The sequence below is a fragment of the Musa acuminata genome, chromosome BXJ2-8 (genome assembly GCF_036884655.1).
Source record: "Musa acuminata AAA Group cultivar baxijiao chromosome BXJ2-8, Cavendish_Baxijiao_AAA, whole genome shotgun sequence".
Lineage (NCBI taxonomy): Eukaryota > Viridiplantae > Streptophyta > Magnoliopsida > Zingiberales > Musaceae > Musa > Musa acuminata.
Window position 1 is genome coordinate 53,713,228 of NC_088345.1, and position 19,495 is coordinate 53,732,722.

The 19,495-nt window shown below is 38.7% G+C and overlaps 2 protein-coding genes, 1 long non-coding RNA gene and 1 pseudogene across 4 annotated transcripts; 2 read left to right on the top strand and 2 right to left on the bottom strand.

Annotated features, from left to right (window-relative positions):
* Positions 1 to 137: 137 nt before the first annotated feature.
* On the bottom strand, positions 138 to 4,975 carry LOC135620307 (uncharacterized). 2 transcript variants are annotated; one of them, XM_065123173.1, is made up of 8 exons: positions 4,745 to 4,975; positions 4,212 to 4,361; positions 2,666 to 2,842; positions 1,990 to 2,078; positions 1,830 to 1,894; positions 1,554 to 1,656; positions 649 to 756; positions 138 to 463 (listed from the first exon to the last, which is right to left on the bottom strand). In XM_065123173.1, exons 1-8 carry the CDS (start codon positions 4,878 to 4,880, stop codon positions 335 to 337), a joined length of 957 nt encoding a protein of 318 aa, XP_064979245.1. In that variant the 5' UTR covers positions 4,881 to 4,975; the 3' UTR covers positions 138 to 334. The 2 variants fall into 2 exon arrangements, with proteins under 2 accessions (XP_064979245.1, XP_064979246.1); XM_065123174.1 differs by lacking the exon at positions 4,212 to 4,361.
* Positions 4,976 to 5,725: 750 nt separating this feature from the next.
* Positions 5,726 to 9,135, bottom strand: LOC108953540 (uncharacterized). The gene is made up of 3 exons (XR_001979327.2): positions 7,618 to 9,135; positions 6,249 to 6,292; positions 5,726 to 6,158 (listed from the first exon to the last, which is right to left on the bottom strand). It is a non-coding gene; the product is annotated as an uncharacterized LOC108953540 (long non-coding RNA).
* Positions 9,136 to 12,435: 3,300 nt separating this feature from the next.
* Positions 12,436 to 14,339, top strand: LOC135620309 (myb family transcription factor IPN2-like). Its single transcript, XM_065123178.1, has 6 exons — positions 12,436 to 12,783; positions 12,888 to 12,964; positions 13,044 to 13,101; positions 13,173 to 13,239; positions 13,329 to 13,404; positions 13,480 to 14,339. The coding sequence occupies exons 1-6, from the start codon at positions 12,618 to 12,620 to the stop codon at positions 14,137 to 14,139; spliced, it is 1,104 nt and encodes a 367-aa protein (XP_064979250.1). The 5' UTR covers positions 12,436 to 12,617; the 3' UTR covers positions 14,140 to 14,339.
* Positions 14,340 to 15,684: 1,345 nt separating this feature from the next.
* Positions 15,685 to 19,325, top strand: LOC103995593 (uncharacterized; annotated as a pseudogene).
* Positions 19,326 to 19,495: the final 170 nt, after the last annotated feature.

Below are 19,495 nucleotides of genomic sequence, written 5' to 3' on the forward strand. Positions count from 1 at the left end.
TTTGCATCATGTAAGAGTAATTTTTCCAGGAATGAGTAGGATATTTGTTATGTCATGTTTTAACAAGATAAGTTGACCTTTTTCTCCGCAATCACAATGTATGCTTATTTGTTTGAAAGGAGAACTCAGAAATAAGATACAGAAGGCTCTGAAAGCCAAATTGCTACATAAATTGCCATAATGACGAGCATTTTAGTGTAGTCTTTATTTTTACCTTCGTTTCTGATCTATCCAAACACTACAGAGTATCTACATATTTAGATAGGTATTGTTATAGAAGTTCTTCAGCATCATAACATCATCTCAATTACCTCGAATTGAAGTTCTTGGATGATTAGATTGGTGCATCAGCAGAAGAAGAAAACTTCTGTTGAACAAAAACTGGATCCCCAACCACGACAGCTTTCGCCCTGCCTGTTGCTGAGAGTGAATCTTTGCAGACCAAATTCTGTCCAAAGAAAACCTGCATTTTTCATTTTCATAGAGCATAAAGTTAAGCACTGTCACATAGTTAAGCATTATGGCATAGAAAAGTGAAATTAATATGGATGTTCCTGTTTAGTGAGAATATAGTCATGCAAGTATTGATGGTCAGATATATATGTGGAATAGCTACTTCGAATAAAGTCAAAGTCAAAGAGATTTAACCTTCCCCTGCTTTTTCTTTAAATGCAAAGCATGGTCTGATCGAAACTTCATTAGAGTTTGTGTTGGCTCATCCCCGGAAGTTCCATTATTTTGGTCGATAGTTGGTACCTGAAGAAAATGGCAAGCAACTCAAATCGAATGTAGAGATTAGCTTATCTATATTCATACCTACAAAAATCTCAAGAAATAAATGAAAAGATCCATAAAAATTCTAAATTAACCTGGCCATGGTGGTTAAGGTAGGAATAGATCTAGTAGACTGTCCGGCTAATCTAAGCCTGAATTTGGCAACTGGCTTGCTTCCTAAGCACAAATGGCTACTCTCAAAGTAATGTCCAACTGGGCTTGTTCAGTGATGATAATATCTTGCATGTTTTTTATAATGCAACTTCACTACATAGTTCTGCATGCATTTCTAATATTTCAATATTTGGCCTAAAGGAGGTTACTGATTTAGGCAGAGGCAAATAATTGTAAACCTTTGTAGCTAATTTTCAATGGTTATTGTGGAAGTGTAAGAATGAATTCTTATATGCACTTGTCAAGCTAGCCTTATTTTTCTATTATTACAAGGCCATTCCATGCTCTTGAAGAACATTGGGTTCAATTGGGTTAAATTGACATAAAGAAGCTGGCCTTTAGACTGGGTTAAACTCAATGCTGATGAATTGCTTGGGAAAGGTGAGAGCAGGAGGGGAATTGGTTTTTGTTTTATGCCATTTTAAGGGGAGGCTTTGTTTGAGGTTAAAAAAAAAATGCAGAAATGCTTTTAAAGTTTTTTTCCAATTACTGAAAGCCTATGGATGTAACATTCGTATGCACATTATGATAAATAAAATCCAAAATAAACAACAATAATATCTGACTCTCATAATATTACAGAGTGGAAAGAGAAGACATGTTACCTTACAACGTGAGCATAATTTGACACCATAAAATGTCAACTCGTTTATTTTTATTTCTTTCCACAGGTCCTCTGAAAATGGATTACATCCATCGACAAGGATACTGAAAAACAAAATTATTAACTCATAAGTGCTTGAAGAATGATTTCACTGGCGATGAACCTATCATAGTAAAGCACACCAACAATGCAAAATTACAGCGTATTAAAACGATATGACTTCCAACTGCATTCAAGATTTGAAAAAGAATGAATTGTCTATATATTGCCCTCTTACTTTGCTCTGAAGCGATTAATTGGTAATGGTTCTTCCAGAAGCTCATTCAAAGCATTCAATGATCCCTGCACATGTTATCTTAGAAAAGAAAACTGAGTTCTGCCTTAGTAGAGTATATAAGCATTTGGAATCTTGCAGTTCCACTTAGGATGTAGCTAACCTGGGATGCCAATAAGAATGGAAACCCATCAGAGAACACGGTTCTATATCCCTGAGCATAGTTGGGATCCACTGCTCTAATTTCTGATGCTGAAACATCAAATATTATAGCGAAAAATTTTTATCAACACCTTCATATACTGATGTGTTAGACATGACAGGAAAAGTTCACAGGTACAGGGTCAAAATGAAAAAGGAAGACACTAAAATGGAATAACTTTGAAATCAAAAAAATGGTTTTATTTAATTATTTATAAATAGAACTCAGCATTCATGACTTTTTTCAGATAATCATCTATACTACTACAACAACAACAAAGCCGTAAGTCTCAACTTTTTTCAGATAATCTTCTATGCTACCTTCAGAAAATGATCCAAGGCATAAACTATTAAATCAAAATGTCATACTTCAAATGAAAAAGGATAAGGTAGATGTATAGTAAAAGAAACCACATAGATGACAATATAGGTTTCATCAGGTGAAATGTAGTTAAAGCACTGAACTTGCAACAGAATATCTTCTACATAATTAAGACAATACAGGTAAAATACATTTTGAGTAAATATAGGATGGTTGGGGAATCAACAAAAATAAACTGGTGGCCAATAACATCATATTATCAGACTGAAGAACATTAGCATTGAAAGAAATACAAAGATCACCGAAAGATAATTACCAGTATTGAAACGCACTAGACAACTTGGTTTTTCGAGATACTTCGTAAACCACTCAGATGCTTCATTGCCTTCATCAAGTGCCGAACCAGACCATTCCCAGACAGAGATGTCATTAATTACATCACACACTCTATTCAGAGGAATCTTTAGTGTCTCCATTTCAGGAGCCTTTATAACTGTAGAAAATGCAGAGAATATGAAATTCACAGAGAAAATATGGACAATAACATTTACTAAGTATAGTTGTTTTATGAATATAGAACATGGAATCATATTAGGTGAAATTAATAGAATAATATTAATGAAAACCTAAAACCAACATTGTTGCTGAGTACACTGATATTTACTGATAATTTTTTAGGCAAAACATTTCTGGGTAGTTATGATGAAATAGTGGAATATAATTGAAATGGGAATACTGTGAAGTTACTCGATGTTCAGTCTCTCCCACCGGACAATGTTGGATCAAAAGAAACAAACTCTAAGTGATAAAGATCAACATTGCTCGCAAAAAACAAAATTGAAAACCAAAAGTAAGCTTGCTTCCACATGAACTTTTAGTTCCACTTAGCTGTGCAAAGGAAGCATATTCAAATATTTTTGTAGTTACGAGTAACTTTTCTTTTGTTTTCCTCACTCTTGTCATACGTAACTGTTCAAACTACTAATGACTTCTTTTCCTTTATTTTCCTTTTCTTCCCAAACATTTTTTAGTAAGTACTAGTTTTAGTTTAATCAAAGAGGACAGATAACGATATTTTGAATTTGTTATTAATTTTTTTCCTATTTTTGACCCACCATCATTTTTAGTTCTCTTCCCCTCTTAAAACCTTGTAACTTGACTTGACTTAACTTTCCATATTATTGCACATATAATGTAGACTTCCAAGTGTTTGATCTAAAGCTTCATCAACATCTTTCCTCTCTGCCAGTCAGAAATGTTCCTACCTCATCATGAGTGCAATTATTGTTATCCTTTCTTTTCACATTAATAAACCTAGCATCCACATCAATGTCCTTGTCTATATCATACTAAATTTTGGAACATGTTTGCATATAAACTTTCCAACACTGATTAAGAAGATATAGCTGATCTCAGTCTTCTTTTTTTTTCTAATCTATATAAGACTAATTTTGGAATATGTATATTCTTATCCTTCCAACACTCTGATCCATATATATGTTAGGTCATATAGCTACCTTATTATATATTATAGCTACCAAAAGGTAGGTCAATTTGTTAAAGAATCTTTTCTGCACAGTTCTTATCCAGTAAATCTCGTAATATGTTTACTATATCTAACAGAAACCTAAGCTAAATATATCAAAATTTACTTTAAGAATCACGGTGTATTGGCATTGCCAAGCAGGTGAACCGAAATGCATAATTATCTCTTAAGAAAATGGTAGATGATCAACTAAAAGCAAATCATCATAATTCCTAAATCGTGCTGATAAAAATTGGCTTGCAATATTCTTATAACTTGAAATGATTGATTTATAATGATCTTATGATGATTATCCTTTAGCAAATGATTTACACACCCATATATGAGGTATCATTTGGCTCCCAATCTTCCCTGAAGGCATCCATCGGCAGCCCTACCTCAACCAAAGCAAGCTTTGGTTCAACTCTTTGAGTGTATGCCCTTCCATTTGAGTTCACAACCAACCACTGCCGATCCCATCGAAGTCCTACAGATAAATGAAAACAGTAGGTTGAGACAAGCGACTAGAAATGCAACTATATCTCCAACATAGTGCTCCAAATGGATGACGAGAATGACCTAAGAGTCTCAGAAATCATCCTTATAAAAAGCTATCAATAGACCAAATGCACTAGCCATATTTAATGAGATAAATATCTAATAAAATAAGTATACTTGTAGTGAACTCAATATCAATAACTAAAAATAAATGTGTTGGTCAAGAATATCAATTCAAGAAGTCCTCAGCTATTCGTCGTCGAAGGAAAGAAAATGTAAGCATCAATTGAGGATGTGGGGTGAACTCTCAAGGCTATCATCAATTCTCCGAGAAGGAAACGGGCAACTGGAAGGGAAATCTGGTTAGTGTACCCGTGGAGGTGACGCAAGCTTGAGGAACAGAGATGCCACGGCAGGACTTGATCGGGTAGACGAAGATTGAGGCGACGGTGGCCGCCGACTCCCGCGAGCCAAAAATGGAGGCAAGAATCGAGGACGCCTTCTCCATCCCCTATTCCCGGATCTTCTCCGCAAACACCAGCTTCGAGCGCTTCGTTTGCTTGCCCAACGTCTTACATAGGCGGAGGCGGCTTCGATGCAGACCGGACCGGAGACATTATATATATATATATATATATATATATATATATATATATATATATATATATATAATGATTAATATATAAATGTATTTTAAATGATTAATTCCACAAATGTGTACGATCGGACCTGCTTTAAGATCCGAGTAAGAAGAGGTACGGACGGACGTCGTGAATCGAAACGAAGATAACGATCGCCAAGTCAGTCAACCAGGTTGGTGCGCTTAATGTGATAGTTGACGTCATGTGGGCAGTGGCAGCTGAATGAGCGACAGACACAAAGATGACGTGTGAGGAGACGATTCGTCTGATCTCCGGCAAAGATCGTGATCATCGAAACCTGGTCGAGTCAGTGCACGTGGCAATACTGTGAAAACAAAGAGTGTCATTTTATAACGTAATACATTTTTTCCTCAAAATTAGTGAGCTTACCCAGATTCAATAGATGCAACTATACATATTCGATGCATCACAAACATGACATGCATATAATCGGAGAATGTATTAAGATGATTCTATTCTTTAGCATCAATCTTGAAATCACAAGATAGAGGTGTTGTTCTTGTAACATTGCTAGTATTAGGCTAATCATCAACATCATTTTTTTTGGGTAAAGGTATGAAAGAAGAACACAAGGCACATAAGTACTGGAAATCTCAGAATACTGACATGCAAAAGACAAATCAAAATTTTGTGCCTATCCATTGTACATGCTGATTAGACTCGTAGACTTGCTCAAATTTAACGCATCAGGTCAACAATAAGATGCCAAAATATTTAAAATACATTAAACAGTGATGATGACCAGCTGCCATCATCCCCTCAAGTGGTCTCATAGTGCAGCAATCAAATTACATGTCTAAAACACAAACTGATAACAAAGTAGGCATCATGAGGTTAGAAGTCACCAAAGAAATCTCCGCTAATGGAAGCAGTCACAACCCAAATTTCATTCGACAATATATTTATAATTACAAGGGAGAGGGGCACTGCGTAGATACCCAAAGGCATCAAAATGGAATGACTGTTTCAATCAAAATCAGAGTGTTGTCATCTTGGAAATGAGAAAAACTAGCACACCCTGATACAGATGCACTCTGCAACCAGACCGACTAGTTTCTAGGCAACTTACCATGTTCTCGTGTAGGATGAACCTAATCCACCAACCCATATGCCTGAATAAATATCTGGTAGTCAACAAAATGTAGTTCGAATGTCTCGATTTGTTACAGAATAATGCTTAGAATACAGATATGACAAGAACAAGTGATTATTACCAAAGCTCCACAGAAGACTTTTTTTGCATCAGCTAAATGTTTTGCTGGCAAGAAAAACAAAAACTGTCGAATTAGAAGACTTGTCTGTACCGACTAGTGGATCAGTCACCAAATGGAAAAATATGTCTTGACAATTATTATTATAGAAAGATGGTCTGAATCTGCCACTAGAATATACCAGTTCCAATGTTATGCAAGAATAAAGCACATATATTTGGGTCAACAGAAAATACTGACTTAAAATTCTTATTATGTTTCACAATTTGAAAATATATGCCTGCAAGAAATATTACTGAACCATTTCAACATAAACCAAAGAGTCAACTTAATTGTGTTTCTTGTGGAGATTTAAGTTCTTCTATTAAGCTCAGGTGACCATGCTTTTTAAATCCGATCATCTCAACACCTAATATTCTATGGTGTCATAAACATCTATATAGGATTTCCAGCCTTTATTCAGATAAACAGATGATTAAGAATACACAAGCAGTTCTACATTCAGGTGAACCACAGACTCCAAGCGGTACCGGGCGGACCTTCATGATTTTTTCTTTTTAGCAATCCTACACCTCAAGAAAGCTAAAGTAATATATGATTTACCAATGTCCCTGAGGGATTCTTAAGCAAGTAACTAGCTTACCTGATATGACATGCAAATGCAAAAGTTTCACCAAAAAAAAAAAGAATCCCACCTTACCACCATTTTTCCTTTCATCTTATCCTTTTTAGAAGACTACTGTTGATTTTTCTGCTTGGACATTTTCATATTCTTCCTTCAAGGTTTAAACTTTTAGTTTCTCTCATATAAACTCTTTCAGAGATTTATGTGTATTTTAAAATTTGCAGGAAAAGTTGCAATTTTATGATTCTAAAGGCATATATCTATGCTAATACCTAGTGTCAACAAATGTCCAATAGGCTACAACTTCCAAAACTTTCCATCTTAGCTTAGAAAAACTATGGTTGCCTCTCCTTGAATTACACATATCCGACACCACTCTCTCTGCTCGTCTTTTACCTCCAGAAAAGACACAAAAACCAGACCACCCACTAAGCCTATGAAGTCAGATTCCCAATACACAAAGACCTGTAGATAACATGAGGTTTTAAGCCATCGACAGAAGATTATAATTTCCAAGTGATGATCCATGAATTGGCTTCACTACCCCAAGGGTAAATAAACCATCCCAACTACACAAAACAACATGGAAAATCAAATATCCAAGAACTTATCTTTAACAAAACATAATTCATAGCCGCTGAAAGCATCATTATTCATCAACAATCCTAGCCAAAACCAGTATTAAGGAGAACATGCATACATAAAAAAATAAAAATAATAATAAAAGTAAAAAATTGTAACTGATACCTTCATTCAGGATATAAATCCTTGCCTTCCATCTTCTGGGACTATTATTTTCACATTCAAGTGAAATTATAGTATCTCATTTCTGTTGCTAGTCTTGTTAAATGGTTTCCTACAGCCTCTCCTCAAATTTCAACTGACTCTCTTTGATCTACTGTCTCAAGCTGTTAAAAGAAATATCAAGTTTGGAAACAAAGCATCGACACATTGCAAGACAAATTAAAATCATCATCCTAATCGTTGATTCTCTCTAATACTAATTGTCATGATCCGACCTTCATAGAATAATTATCCTATTAACTTAATGAGTTCAAACCCCTAGCTCAAAATGCTTAAGTCCAAATTATTTGTACTAAACCCATCTAATTTAATAAATCAAATCAACTCTCCTCACATATCTGATGTGTGACTGAATTGGTGTATCTTACAATCTCCCTTACTTAAGACTTAATGTCCTCGTTAAGACCCAAACGCAACACAACCAAAAATAAACTTTAGTATAATACATGTGAGATCCAGTTGACTCTCTCACCATATCAAAATATCAAGTCCACTCTGATATCATTTGCCATGATCTGACCCAAAAGGATAACTACAATATCATTCATTTAAGTCACTGACTCAGAAGAATGCTTAAGCTCAAGTAAATCATATTAAACGCATCATACACTTATAAACCAAGTCAAATATCCTCAGTCCTCATACATCCAAAGTGAGACAAAAGTGGGATATCACAATCACTATATGGAGAAATTTAATTGTAGGTTATGTAAAGTACAAAACAATATACAGTACAAACCAAAAAAATAATAATTTTGAACAGACCAAAGATTCTAAAAGCAGTCAACAAAATATCTAAAGAAAAGCAAAGGTGCGATCCATCATATCTAGTTCAGCTAAACATTTCACAATATTCCACCATGCTCCAATAAATCTATAGGTCCCTCCTCACCACTTCATCCCGTTTCCTTTTCGCACCTAGCGAAGAGAAGTCTTATTTTGGTACTCCAAAAAACAGAGATACCAAGACTTGTGAAACAAAACGTAGACTTCCAATGCCGCACTTCCATAACCTAATGGAAATATTCTCTCCGTAGACGTTATCTGGTGCACCATGTTAGCAGGAACGAAGAGCATAATTATTTTCTAGAATATTATATACGTGGACAGACAAAATAGAAGACACTGCAGTACACCATCCATCAATTCCTTCCCCAGGTTAACCCAACCGCACTCGCCAAGGTCAACACTGCAGTACACCCAAATCACCGTGCCCTAATCTCCTAATTCACCCGGTCTCCTAGAACCCCCAAATCGATTCTCGTCTTTGCTTTCAACTAACTCCACGCATCCACCGCCGCATAAGAACAATCAGATTCCACGAATCAAAGAACAAACAAACAAACAAGAGAAAGAGAGACGCACACGCTTTCGCCACTCGGGCCTTCGTCACTCTCTCTCTCTCTCTCTCTCTAAGAATCTTGCGGAAGGGGCGGCTTCGAGTCGACGAACGTGCCCAGACCGTGGCAACGGGTCCGGCTTACATCGGTCGATCTCGATCCGGTTGGATCAAACCGGACCAAATCAAGCTCGGGCTAAATCGGATCTAATGTAGCTGCCGTACATTAAGCCCGGCCCAAAGTGCGCGTCGACCCGAATCCGACCCGCGTAAGTTGATAACCCTCTCGCTCTCGAAATCTAATGTAATATTTGCATGTAAATGTAATTACATACACATCGAAATATGGCATATTAGTAGTGCACATAAGTCAACCAAAAAACTCCAATACTTAGAAACACACAGGAAAATGAATTAAACTATAGATAGTGTAACATTATGTGTATGGAATTGGAATTAGAAGGGAATGTGTGAGTCAGATGGAGGAGGGGTTGCAGAGACCATTGGCAAAGCATGAAGAAGAGCCTCCATGAAGCTTGGCAAAAAGCATAGCTTGACTTATATTTTACTGGAGGAATCCATGTGAAGAGCATCTCGGTGCTTGAAATGTAAGCTAACATGGTTAGTGGATTTGATTTGGGTCTTAATTAGCTAAAAGGTAAATGCCAACTTTGCTCGGGATTCTAAATTGTACAGCCCCCTTTGCATCTTAGACTCGAAGGAATCGGTGTTCTAGACTTTTGCATTCTCCATTGCCACCTGAGAAGCATGCATGCTCGAGAGAAGATGAAGGTGATCTTTGGATCCAAATGAATATTGTGGAACATAATAATAATCAAGATTTTACTTTAGTTACAAATGATTGATATGATCCATTAACTCATTTTTTAAACTTTAATTAACATATATATATTTTTTTTTTTTTGAGTTTAATATAATATGTTTGACACCCAATGACTGACTAATTAGACTAATGAGTTGACTCTTGTATCATAGTAACATTTGAGATTATGCAAAATATCTCCAAGAGACCTTTAGTACTTTGTTATAAGAACAAAAGAAAATATACATGATTCTCTTTCGACGCTAACTAACTTGAGCATTGGATGAGCCGTAGGCCTCCGAGGTAATAAATTTTGATAAGGACTAAGATTTATCCAGAGTCTACGAGATATCGAACAACCAAAATTTATTAAGATTGGATCAAATTGGTCTTCATGCTCGTCGTCGGATTCGATCTAACTCAACTCAAGTTGCATCAGCAACAACAAGTTGTGGCCACTGATACAAAGGGTAGGTATGCCAAATTATGTAGTAGTGCCTAAAATCTTCTTCTTTTGGAATCTTAGCTTTTCAATGCACTTCCTTGGAATATATACTCATGAAAAAAGTATACTATGATCTAACAGAGGCAGAGTCACAACTTTAGAACATCAAGAATGATGCCATAAAATTTCAAAAACTAGAGGGGAAAAAATAATAATAGTAATATTAAGTTAAAATACAGTATATGATTCATCATCAAAATGATGTATAATACAAATGTACTGGAATATGGTCACTGCAGCAAAACCTCTATTATTTGTGATAAGTTCATCAAACATAATATACTGATACAACTCATCTTCTATTTTTAATGTAAGAGTCATTCATAGAGAATTAATTCTTCTAGTAATACAACACAGCAATAAAATTAAACCCTTGTGTTTGTGCAATGCTATGGACAAAGTTTACTGCCTATGTGACCTTAGATTCTACAAGTCCTATTCTCTTGTGTATCAATGGAAGTTTAAATATATGCACACTAAAATAAATACACAGAAAAGAAAAGATGAGTGATTAAGAAGAACCATGGCATAGAAGATTGGAGAAGAATATTTGTTGAACAGACAAACAAGAAAGCATCTATTCCCAGTGGTGGAATAGAGCAAATGGAATGGATTTCCCTCCCCATGCAGGAAGAGAGCTTTAGCTTTATGTTGTTCTTACTCATCCTCCCCACTTTTGGCCTTTGCATGGGGGCCATGGTGTCCAAGTAGTAATGCCTTTGACTTATTTAACTCTTGTTTGGATTTGACTGGTAATGGAATGTTTTGTGTGTTCCTGTGACTGTGACTTTTATGCATGGCTGAGACAACTTTATATTCCCTTGATTTTATTGGTTGAGCCCACAATCAGATAGATATGCAGGTCCATCCAAATGTCCAACCAGTAAAAACTCTGAAGATTTGGATTTAACTCTTTAAATGTTGTAATCTCACAAATCTATTTATTTATTTTTAATCTAAAATATCAATTTAATGATAATGTATCTAATCAATTTAAAGAAATGTAAATTGATGTGTTACTATGAACATTGTGCATTCTTACTTTCTCTTATGAATTATATCACATTTTTAGGGTTTTAATGAAAATAACAAATGACTTATACCAACTTTACATTATTTTATAAGTTTATTTATTTTTTTAAGTTGATGTTATATCCGACTCACTTATTCTACGTCGAGGGTTCGAAATCTCAGTCTATGAATTTTAAGAGATATCGATCAGTTTATCCGTAAAAAAAATACCTTAATAACTTGATAATAAGGTCCAAAGATTTGATCTCACTTAACATTGTGTACATACTGGTTAAGCATGAAGTTCCTATTTTCTCTTATGGATTATTATGTCACATATTTTAGGGCTTGAGTTGTTGTATCCAACTTCACTTTAGGACAAGCTGGCTGATACATGTTGTGAGTGAACAATGCTGCACTCGCAACAGCAGGAAGAAAAGATAAGAAAAGAAGAAGAATCACTCTTTGATGCAATGTATGCATGGAAAGATCTCGAGGAACTAAGTGGGATCTACTGCAATCAAAATCTTTAATGGTGAGCAAGTGTTTTGGGAATGAGTGCCATGATCAGAATCAGTTCTTTCTTAGGTAGCAATCCATAGATTATACTATCATAGCCTCCTTAGTTGCTCCAATATCTGGCAAGTAGTGTTTTTTATGTGCACTTCATTTCTTGTCCAAATAAAAGCTTTTAAATAAGAGAGATGAAGACAATGGAATGCAGTAAAGAGAGAGAGAGAGAGAGAGAGAGAGAGAGAACAACAGAGAGATGAAGAGCAGCGTATATGACATGCAACCTTGACTTGTGGAGTTCCATACGAGTCCTAAGTAATTAAATATCTGTCCCATCATTATTTTCTCTCTCAAGAAAATAAAATAAAATAAAGAAAAAGAAAGAAAGAGAAAGGAAAAGGAAGGTAGGGTTGTATGCTAAGGCCAGTATGATTGCATGGGGTATCTACTGTTCCTTGTTTCGAAGAAAAGGTTACTCAGAGACTACAGGAATAATAACCTCATCATATGCTCTCTCTCTCTCTCTCTCTCTCTCTCTCTCTCTCTCTCATATTGCACATGCACATAGTGAGGGCAAAGGAGCTAGGGTTTCAAGTTGGTGGCTTTCCAGGAGAGAGAGAGAGAGAGAGAGGGAGAGTTCTGAGACCATCTCTAGAGATATCGCACCCTATTCCTTCATATATGCCACCTTTTTGTTCTTGAATCTCTCCCAATTCCGTAGCAGGAGAGGAGAACCAGAGAGGAAAGCAAGAATGTTCCCTTCCAAGAAGCCAACTATGAATTCACATGACCGGCCTATGTGCGTCCAAGCTGACTCTGGCCTCGTCCTCACCACCGATCCCAAGCCTCGTCTTCGCTGGACCGTCGAGCTCCATGAACGCTTCGTCGACGCTGTCAACCAGCTCGGCGGCCCCGACAGTACAACCTCCCTTCTCCTCCTCCTCCTCCTCTCTCTGTCTCTCTCTCTCTCATATACACTTCCAACTCTAGCAAATGATTCTTCTTGTTCCTAATTATTGCAGAGGCTACGCCGAAAACCATCATGAGAGTAATGGGCGTGAAAGGTCTCACCCTGTATCACCTCAAGAGCCACCTTCAGGTAGATGATGCATCCCACAAAGGTGTTCTTCGCATGCTTGCAATTGTTTCCTACGCTGATCTGAGGATTTTGCATGTAGAAATTCCGGCTCGGAAAGCAACCACACAAAGAATTCAACGAACACTCACTCAAGGATGGTGAGCAGCTTATCCTCGCTAGTTTCATTGCCTTGGGCGTCTTCCCTGAGTGTTTATGTCTCTGATGGCAGCTTCTGCACTGGAGCTTCAAAGGAACGCAGTCTCTTCATCTCGAATGATGGGTCGAAACATGAACGAGTGAGTTCTACATGATCTCTCCGTATCAATTCCTATGCAGATGACATGTATAGTTGCTGAGATTGTTGGTGGATTTGGAATCATGATAGCACGAGTGCTGCGCACGGAACCGAAGCCATCAGGATGCAGATGGAAGTCCAAAGGAGGCTGCACGAGCAATTAGATGTAATCGAACATGCCCTCTTGGATTAACACAGTTGATTCGATCTTGCACTCTGAAGCATGCTTTTGTGTTTCTAGGTTCAAAGACACCTGCAGATCAGGATCGAAGCCCAAGGAAAGTACATGCAAAGCATCTTGGAGAAGGCGTATCAAACACTGGCCGCCGACGGCATGACCTCGGGAGATCATCATCATCATCATCATCATCATCATCAAGGGCTTGCCGACATGGCTGCCATGAAAGATTTGGATCCTTCCATGTGCTTCCCTTCTCCCCATGATCTGCAAGCACTATACGGCGGAGATCAGCTGGAGATGCATCAACAGATGAACGCATCTGTTGATGGGTTCTTACTGGCTAACGACAACACATGTCTGGACAAGATCAGCAGGCCTCACCCCTTCACCTCCGACGAGAAGCACCCGTTCGTTTGGGACGACGACCTCGATGTGCAGAAACTGGGATCAGCGGCATCGTGCATCGGACCGCAAGAAGAGGCATCCAAGACTCACCGGCTCGGGACTGCACCGTCGGCGATCGACATGGACACCGTGGTAGATGTCTTCGCGGCCAAGCCGATGATGCTCTCGGCAGACAGCGCAGGTGAGAAGAAGCACGAGGGATCCACAAAGCTGGAGCCGCCATCACCACTGAGGGCTCCTCTACCCCTGGATGGTATCAATCCAACCCTAATCGGTGGCAGCTTCGCCCAAGCAAGAAACTTGTCTTATGGGTGAAGGAAGCCATGCCATCCCTGGAATCAAGGTAGTACTTTTTGAGGTACTGTTCATGCAAGAACTAAAACTAGGTAAGAACCTTAGGATTTTGTGATCAAGTGTTCCAGAATAATGCCACGACGAGTACTCCACATAAAACCTGCCAAGACATTTATGCTCTTGCTCTTATTTGTTCTTATGATTATATATTTTGTTGCTTAGTTTACCGATTAGATCTTTGTGCATGCATGCATGAATGCATGCATCGAGCAACCACTTGGGAGTTCATTGCACATTTCTTTTCGTGCTATGATTTGTAGCGACAGCAATCCTGCAAACTACATGAATTGCTAGTGTTTGAAGTTAGAGTGGCAGTAGGAAGCACTGTGGCCCCTCCAACATCAAAAGCAGCGATCTCCTACCTCAACAGCAACTACTACCAAAAGATGCGAAGCTTCCCTTCTTCTTCTTCTTGATGGTACTTGTCATCCCCCCCCACTCTGTGTCTCTGTGAGTGTGTGTGGGGGAGCAGAATCCGATGTGCTTTGATCTCCATGCCTTGAGCACTCATATGGCGCCCTCATTCAGCAAAGCAGTCATCAGAGAAGCTTCCTCGAGAGCCGCACTGGGCTCTTTAACCTTTATCCCTTGCTTCTCTCAGCTTTCTCTTTGGGGGTGGAGAGCTTTCTCCTGCCTTCATTTCCCTGCGACCAATAAAGGCAGGTCACCACCTTCCCTCCTCTTTTCGACAGGACTCTCAAAAGAACTGGTTTTTCACCATCGGAGATTCCAATTTTCTCACCATCTTTCGGATGAAATGGAGTTACGAGCAGGCTTGTCGCCGTGCATGAATGGAGAAGATGAGAAGATGACTCTTGGTTTCTTCCCTCCCATGTTGTTCCCATGACAGACGAAAGGAAAAGGATGAAGTGGAAAGTGATAAGTGCAAGCTCTGCTTCTCACGCAATGCCCTACCAAACCAGGACTCACTCAATCATGCATATGGAACATACATACATTCTGTGACACGTAGGTAGCTCGGTGACACGTCCCCCACAACACGCCGCTGATAGGGATGATGATTTGTCATCGACGCATTAGCCCGTTCGATCATTAGAAATCTATTTTAGCGATTACACATTAATCTAATGATAAGCCATGCTAAAACTTGTTTTATTTTCCCTCCACAATCACCTTATTCATGATTAGAAATTAGACATTAAATACACCATAATTTATCCAAAATTATTTCACCTATACCCTAAAACACCAAATTAGCACTCTCAAATTGGTTTGGTGTTTTGATCATTATTAGATTTGGGAGCTTAATTAAATGGACTTGACTTCAAGTGAAAATAAAGCACATTTGGGAGTTGTCGATGGGCTAATTGGGTTGGGCAATCCATCGAACACCACGCGGGACTGTAGAAAGCTAGCTGCGCCTCCCCACCATCGCCACCGCCGCCTGCTCCACCCGCCCTCTCCTTCTCCCCCGTCAGCCTTTCCTTCTTTTCTTGGATGTCTTCCGTCAATCCCGCCGCCGCCTCCAGGCGGGGCTGCGGGTGATTCGCGCCCCTTCCGCGGGATTCCTTCGATCATTCTGCCGTCCTCCAGCCTAAAAAGCTTATATTTTTCAGGCGGGAGAACTTCGCCGCGGCTTCGGTAGAGAAGCTCGAGTTCGCTGACGCGGATGAAACCGCCCCGCTTCCCCCAAGTCTGTCACCTGGCCTTGCCGGTACCGGAAGGGGCATGGTCCACCCGCCCAGTCGAACCCCCAGCGCGCGCGAGGAGAACCGGCATCTCCGACGGAGAGCGGTTCTTGGTGCTCCAAGGCCGGGCCTGGAAACATCTGATCGGACGATGAACCAGCCTAGGATGGGACGCGAGGAAGCCGTGAGGAATACGGTGGAGGTACTGTCTCGTGGCGGCCCGGTAGTGAGAGGGGCCTTGGGACGGGGAGGGGTGGAAGAGCAATGATGCGGGGAAGAGGAAGAGGTGGGAGATTTAGGGGACGAGGAATGAGGAAGCTGACGAGGGACGTTGGCATTTATCTTGGGGACAATGAAGACGGAGAGAGGCTAGAGAAGAAGATGGAGTTGGCCGAAGCACTGGACTTCTCCATTGAAGGATGCCTATTTGGATGCTCTACATTGTAACCATATGGTTTGTTCTTGATGTGGCTACCCTTTTTGTACTCTGAAAACTGTCTTATCTGTTGTCTTGCCTGATCTTGATCTTTTTGTTTATGCAGAATGAATACGAACCGGAATACGCAGTCGGTTTTTGATAATCCAGAGTCCAGACATCGATGAGAAGCCTCCGATGTCCCTTCTTGAAGCACCGGAAAAGTCTAAGCGATTCTTGATGGCATATGAAGGGATACAGAGCCAAGAAGAGTTGGAGGTGATTCATAGTTGTGCTACAATTAATTCATGATTATTCTTATTTTGCATCCTAGTCTTTTGATCATAAGTTGTTGACCTTCTTACATCAATGATAAGTAGCAGTGATGGTCCTCAACCGAAAAAGGTCATTCCCTAGAATGTAGTAACGAGCTGAAATTAATCCATGTGAATATCTGTAGGTTACCGAGACATATGGCCTCTTTCTTGCATTTGTACATTCTTGATGGCATATGAAGGGATACAGAGCCAAGAAGAGTTGGAGGTGATTCATAGTTGTGCTACAATTAATTCATGATTATTCTTATTTTGCATCCTGGTCTCTTGATCATAAGTTGTTGACCTTTTACATCAATGATAAGTAGCAGTTGATGGTCCTCAACCGAAAAAGGTCATTCCCTAGACTGTAGTAATGAGCTGAAATTGATGGTCCTAAGTTATAACCGATAATGCTGGTTCTACCCAACCAGATATTAAGTAGGATTTAAGCTTTAGTTTAGCTAACTCCAACCTCTATCTTCTTGGTGAGATGTTTTGATAAAGTTTGACAAATAACTCCAATTTTAATGTATGGTACTTCTTAGCATCTATGCATAACCTGTTACTTGTGTGTGTGTAGATATGACTTGAAATCTGACTGAATTAAGGTAGTTAGTTAAGCTCAAGTGTCAGAAAAGGGCTTGCTTATCTTTTATTAACCGTGTTAAACACTAAGCTCTATATCCCAACAGTAGTTGTGTTGTGATGTCCATCAACCGAAGTATCCCAATGTATCTCCAGATAATGAGTGCTAATTTCTGTAAAAAAAAATGAAGGATGGAGTCAGAATCTAGTGTATCAGAAGAAAATGGGTGAACTGAAGTGACATAGGGTCATGGTTGCCGACTGAGATCACACAGACAAGCATCATCAAAGAAGCGTCTGTCATGAATTGGTGAATTTTTGACAGAATTTTTTCGAGTAGCTTACTTGAATCAAGAACCCTGAGCAAATCTGTAAGGTTGGGAATGAATGCATAAATTTGTGATTATTTGAAATTATTGGTGAAAAAGATTTTCTAAAGTTAACTTCACGTAGTTGACAGAAAAGAGCTTATGGATATGTACTGTGGACCTGATAGAGTTGCTGCTAAGCAACAAAATCAAGAGTTGGAAAGGGTGGCGAAAACTCTTCCAGAGGATATACCTTCTTATGTTACGAGGTTTACAGACCAAGCTCTCCGGCCTCTGCAAGTTGTCTTCCTGTTCATGTCTTTATGTTTTAATCCAGATGTACCCATAAAGTCTATGTTTCAACAGAATATGCACAGTTAATGCAAATATTTGCTTTGGATGTTTGTTTGATTGTACTGCATCTTACTGCATTCTATTTAAGTTCTTATTTCTCAAGTACAAATATTTCCGGAAAAAAAGATGTTTTTCCTTTTCTGCTTCTTTTCTGGGTTGCAGTGTTGCAGTGTTGCTGCTCAAGTCTGCTGCATGAAGCTGATAGATTTATGGCTGTTTGTGCTTTTGGGAATCGTACTGCAACTCAAAAGGGTCATGATAACTTTATAAAAGGGATTGTTGTTCAGTTCTATGGCATATTGTCGGCTGTGATTTCTTTTCCGGAATTCTGATACTGTTGCTGAAATCTGCTGTGCCAAGCTATGGGTCTTCATTTAATTTTATCACAGCTATGGGTCTTTATTTAATTTTATCACAGCTATGGGTCTTTGAAGTTTTTCACCTCTTCTGTATATCAAGTTATTTTCTTTTCTGCTTAAAATTTCTGCTGCAATTAATCATGTGCAGAACAAATATTGCATGTCTGAGGCCTTTTTTCAATAGTTAAAGCTGCTGATTTCAATATTTTTACTGTTTACTGTTATCTTGATTATAAATCTTAACTTCCTGCTTGCTTATCAAACCTAAGCATCTTGCTGGTTCCGAATTGAAACTCCAGCATGATGCTTAGATGTTGTGTCTTCATTTGGATTTCGATTGCGAATTTAGTTGGTATGCAAAGCATGTTTGATCTTGATTTCCTGGTCTTTTTTCAATAGAGCAACACAGGCTGGGGTTTCAACGAGAAATGCTAGTTCACAGACAAGCTTGTTTTGGAGGTTTCTTGGGAGGTTTCATGGCACTATAATTAGCAACTGGCCGACATGCTTTGGTAGAAGCTGAGAGTTGTGATCTCGCATCAGTATGCATGGTAAAGATCTGATGTACCATGTAATCATGCACTGTTTTCTTTCAATATTTCAAATTTCTTTTTTTTCATTTTTTATCCTAACTAGCTACTACTGTCTTCAGATTGAATGTGCTGTTTATTCAATTGAAGTTGACCAGAAAATCGGCATACAATCGCTCGCTTTTGTTGGTGGCATTATGCTGATCCAATATTTTTGTCTGAACAGGAATTCATGCAATCACTCGTACATTGATGAACGAGCTGCATGAATCAGTTGGTATCAGTTACTTTCTCATGAGCAACTTGATGAGCCAGACATCTCCGGTCCGCCCCCATATGTGATGCTTGACGACGATATGGGCTTTCTTATTTGCAATCATCATCGTCGATGGGCTCTTCGTTGACAGGAGCGCGACAGGCGGTGAAGATTTGTATCCTGTATCCATGTTTCTTGTTCACTGACACAGCAAGCATGTAATAGATGTGGAGATCACTAGGAAAACAAGTATGCCAATTAGAACAGGCAGTCCACTCATTGAACATATTAGAATCTTTCTTGATATGTAGTAGTAGGAGTGGTGCTTGCATTTAGACATATTTGATTAAAGACATTTATTCACCTTTTCTTTTTGCCTTTATTTTTTGGACGAATTTTCAGTACATTTTGAAAATTTTCATCGAACGCTCTTGCCTTCAAAAATTTTGAAACAATGCTCCCGAGTGTGTGAAAAAATTATTTTGCTCATTATTTTATCGGACCCGTCGCTCTTCACCTATCGTTCTTATGTGAGGGTTGATTG

Coding starts and splice junctions, on each gene's coding strand:
- LOC135620307 (XM_065123173.1), bottom strand. CDS start 4,880: ATGGAGAAGGCGTCCTCGATTCTTGCCTCCATTTTTGGCTCGCGGGAG. Junction 1,895..1,989: donor CATTCTTATTGGCATCCCAG/GTTAGCTACATC, acceptor TAACATGTGCAG/GGATCATTGAATGCTTTGAA. Junction 757..1,553: donor AATTATGCTCACGTTGTAAG/GTAACATGTCTT, acceptor CATTTTCTTCAG/GTACCAACTATCGACCAAAA.
- LOC135620309 (XM_065123178.1), top strand. CDS start 12,618: ATGTTCCCTTCCAAGAAGCCAACTATGAATTCACATGACCGGCCTATG. Junction 12,784..12,887: donor CCAGCTCGGCGGCCCCGACA/GTACAACCTCCC, acceptor TAATTATTGCAG/AGGCTACGCCGAAAACCATC. Junction 13,240..13,328: donor ATGGGTCGAAACATGAACGA/GTGAGTTCTACA, acceptor GAATCATGATAG/CACGAGTGCTGCGCACGGAA.